The sequence below is a fragment of the Sebastes fasciatus genome, chromosome 19, assembly GCF_043250625.1.
Source record: "Sebastes fasciatus isolate fSebFas1 chromosome 19, fSebFas1.pri, whole genome shotgun sequence".
In the NCBI taxonomy this organism is placed as follows: domain Eukaryota; kingdom Metazoa; phylum Chordata; class Actinopteri; order Perciformes; family Sebastidae; genus Sebastes; species Sebastes fasciatus.
This window is the reverse complement of record NC_133813.1, coordinates 419,424-421,923: the sequence shown is the minus strand read 5'-3', so window position 1 is coordinate 421,923 and position 2,500 is coordinate 419,424. Positions and strand designations below refer to the sequence as shown.

The window sequence follows — 2,500 nt, the reverse complement described above, 5'->3', positions numbered from 1 at the left end:
TATCATAGTAAACTGCTACTTCTGCTACAACTACTACTGCTACTACTGCTACTTCTGCTACAACTACTACTACCACTACTACTACTGGTATCATAGTAAACTACTACTGCTACTGCTACTACTACTACTACTGCTACTACTGCTACTGCTACAACTACTACTACTACTACTTCTGCTACAACTACTACTGCTACAACTACTACTACTATTACTGCTACTTCTGCTACAACTACTACTGCTACAACTACTACTACTACTACTACTTCTACTACTACTACTACTACTGCTACTTCTGCTACAACTACTACTGCTACTGCTACAACTACTACTGCTACTACTACTACTACTACTACTACTACTACTACTACTACTACTGCTGCTGCTGCTACTACTACTACTACTACTACTACTACTACTACTGGTATCATAGTAAACTGTAGAACCTGATGAATCCATTGGTACCAACCAGGTCAGACTAGCTGGTCATGAAGGAGGTTAAATAACGCTCCAAACTAACAAACAAACTATTGTAATCAGTTGACAGCCCTGATATTTGGATGAAGTAGTTGGTGAAAAAGCCGGCGTGTCAGATTTAGTGTTTACATCTGTCAGTCAGACACAGTAGATTTAAATAGTGGAATCAGATCTCCTTCAGCTTGTTAACACACTGTAAATGATATAAGTCATAATTAAGATATTGAAAATGGCGTGTCTTCAGTCTCCGTACAGAAACAATGAGCTGGATTGTGTGATGAGGCGCTGGCTGGTGTTTTCCAGGTAACAGGAGGAGGTTTGGTATTTCCTCCGGGCGCTGCTTTCTGCTGCCAAACTCTCCTCCTTTGTCTTCAGGTCGAGTCTCGACATGTTGTCATCATCGCAGAATTTAAAACAACCACATAAAGTCTCCGGTAGATCTCTGGATGAGTACCACGGACTACTGCTGACTGTCCCAGTGGAGGTCCAGCCTGTATAATACACCACATTTAACTTAAATTTTTTCCCAGAGACCAAGACAACGTCCTCAAATGTCTCAAAGATATTCAGTTTACTGTCACAGAGGAGGAAAGAAACCAGGAAATATTCACATTTAACAAGCTGCAGCTTGTTTTTGTCTGGACCGCAGAGGGCCAGCCCTACAAATGCAAAAGTCTGTCACTGACTGACTGACTGACTGACTGAGTGATGAAGTTACAGGATTGGTCGGCCGACTGTTGGAGTCTCCTCATTGGTCGTTGCTCTTTCTAGATGAAAAAGCGGAGAACAGTTCTGTGTTTAGGTTTTCTGGGGAGCGTGTCAGTGGTTCCATGTATCATTACATCGTGCTGTTGTTGTGCATGTGCTGTTGTTTATGTTGGTTTAAGTTACGTTATGTTGTGCTTCGTATTGTGTTACCGTACATAAACACCAAAGCGCCAAGCCAGTTTTCGCCTCGCTTTCCTCCAGAAGTAACCTCTGTTGCTGCTTTGTTCATGTTGGTGAAGTCCCAGATATGTCAGAAAACCAAACGCCGTCGTGTCAGGGTTCATAACGTCACCCGGTGGCGAGCTGTATTCACATACTGTATCTTTTTACAAATCGACATTATAATGTCGTTATTACGGCTTCACTTTGATCCGTTTATTGATATTAAATCACAGCCCAGTCTGTTTATTTTGGGTTCATATGGCAGTAGCGACGCGTGGCTGCTAGATACAGATACAGGATGTGAATACAACTCGCTGCCGGGTGATGTTATGAATGTGTCCTCCTCTATCTGACCGTCTGTCTCCATGTGTCCTCCTGTAGCGGTGCCATATCCTCCCGGTACGCGCCTGACGGTCAAAGACCTGTACGTGGACGGGAGGCCAAGCGTGGAGGTGCTGAAGGCCCACCTGGTGAAGGAGGGCCGGCTGGAGGAGGAGACGGCTCTACGGATCATCAACGACGGAGCCGCCATCCTGCGCCAGGAGAAGTGCATGCTGGAAGTGGAAGCCCCCATCACAGGTAACCCTTTACCGTCACAGGTAACCTTTTACCTTCAGAGGTAACCCTTTACCGTCACGGGTAACCCTTTACAGGTAACCCTTTACAGGTAACCCTTTACCGTCACGGGTAACCCTTTACCGTCACGGGTAACCCTTTACCGTCACTGGGTCACGGGTAACCCTTTACCGTCACGGGTAACCCATTACCGTCACAGGGTCACTGGTAACCCTTTACCGCCACAGGGTAACCCTTTACCGTCACAGGGTCACAGGTAACCCTTTACCGTCACAGGGTCACGGGTAACCCTTTACCGTCACTGGTAACCCTTTACCGTCACAGGTAACCCTTTACCGTCACAGGGTCACAGGTAACCCTTTACCGTCACGGGTAACCCTTTACCGTCACAGGGTCACTGGTAACCCTTTACCGTCACGGGTAACCCTTTACCGTCACAGGGTCACAGGTAACCCTTTACCGTCACGGGTAACCCTTTACCGTCACAGGGTCACTGGTAACCCTTTACCGTCACAGGTAA

The 2,500-nt window shown here is 46.4% G+C and overlaps 1 protein-coding gene across 1 annotated transcript in view; it reads left to right on the top strand.

Annotated features, from left to right (window-relative positions):
• The window catches only part of LOC141757374 (uncharacterized), a 15,538-nt gene that overhangs the window by 10,200 nt on the left and 2,838 nt on the right, over positions 1 to 2,500 (top strand). The window contains exon 2 of the mRNA XM_074617812.1: positions 1,786 to 1,983. Coding sequence (XP_074473913.1) covers positions 1,786 to 1,983 — 198 coding nt within the window. The remainder of the gene's footprint in view (positions 1 to 1,785; positions 1,984 to 2,500) is intronic.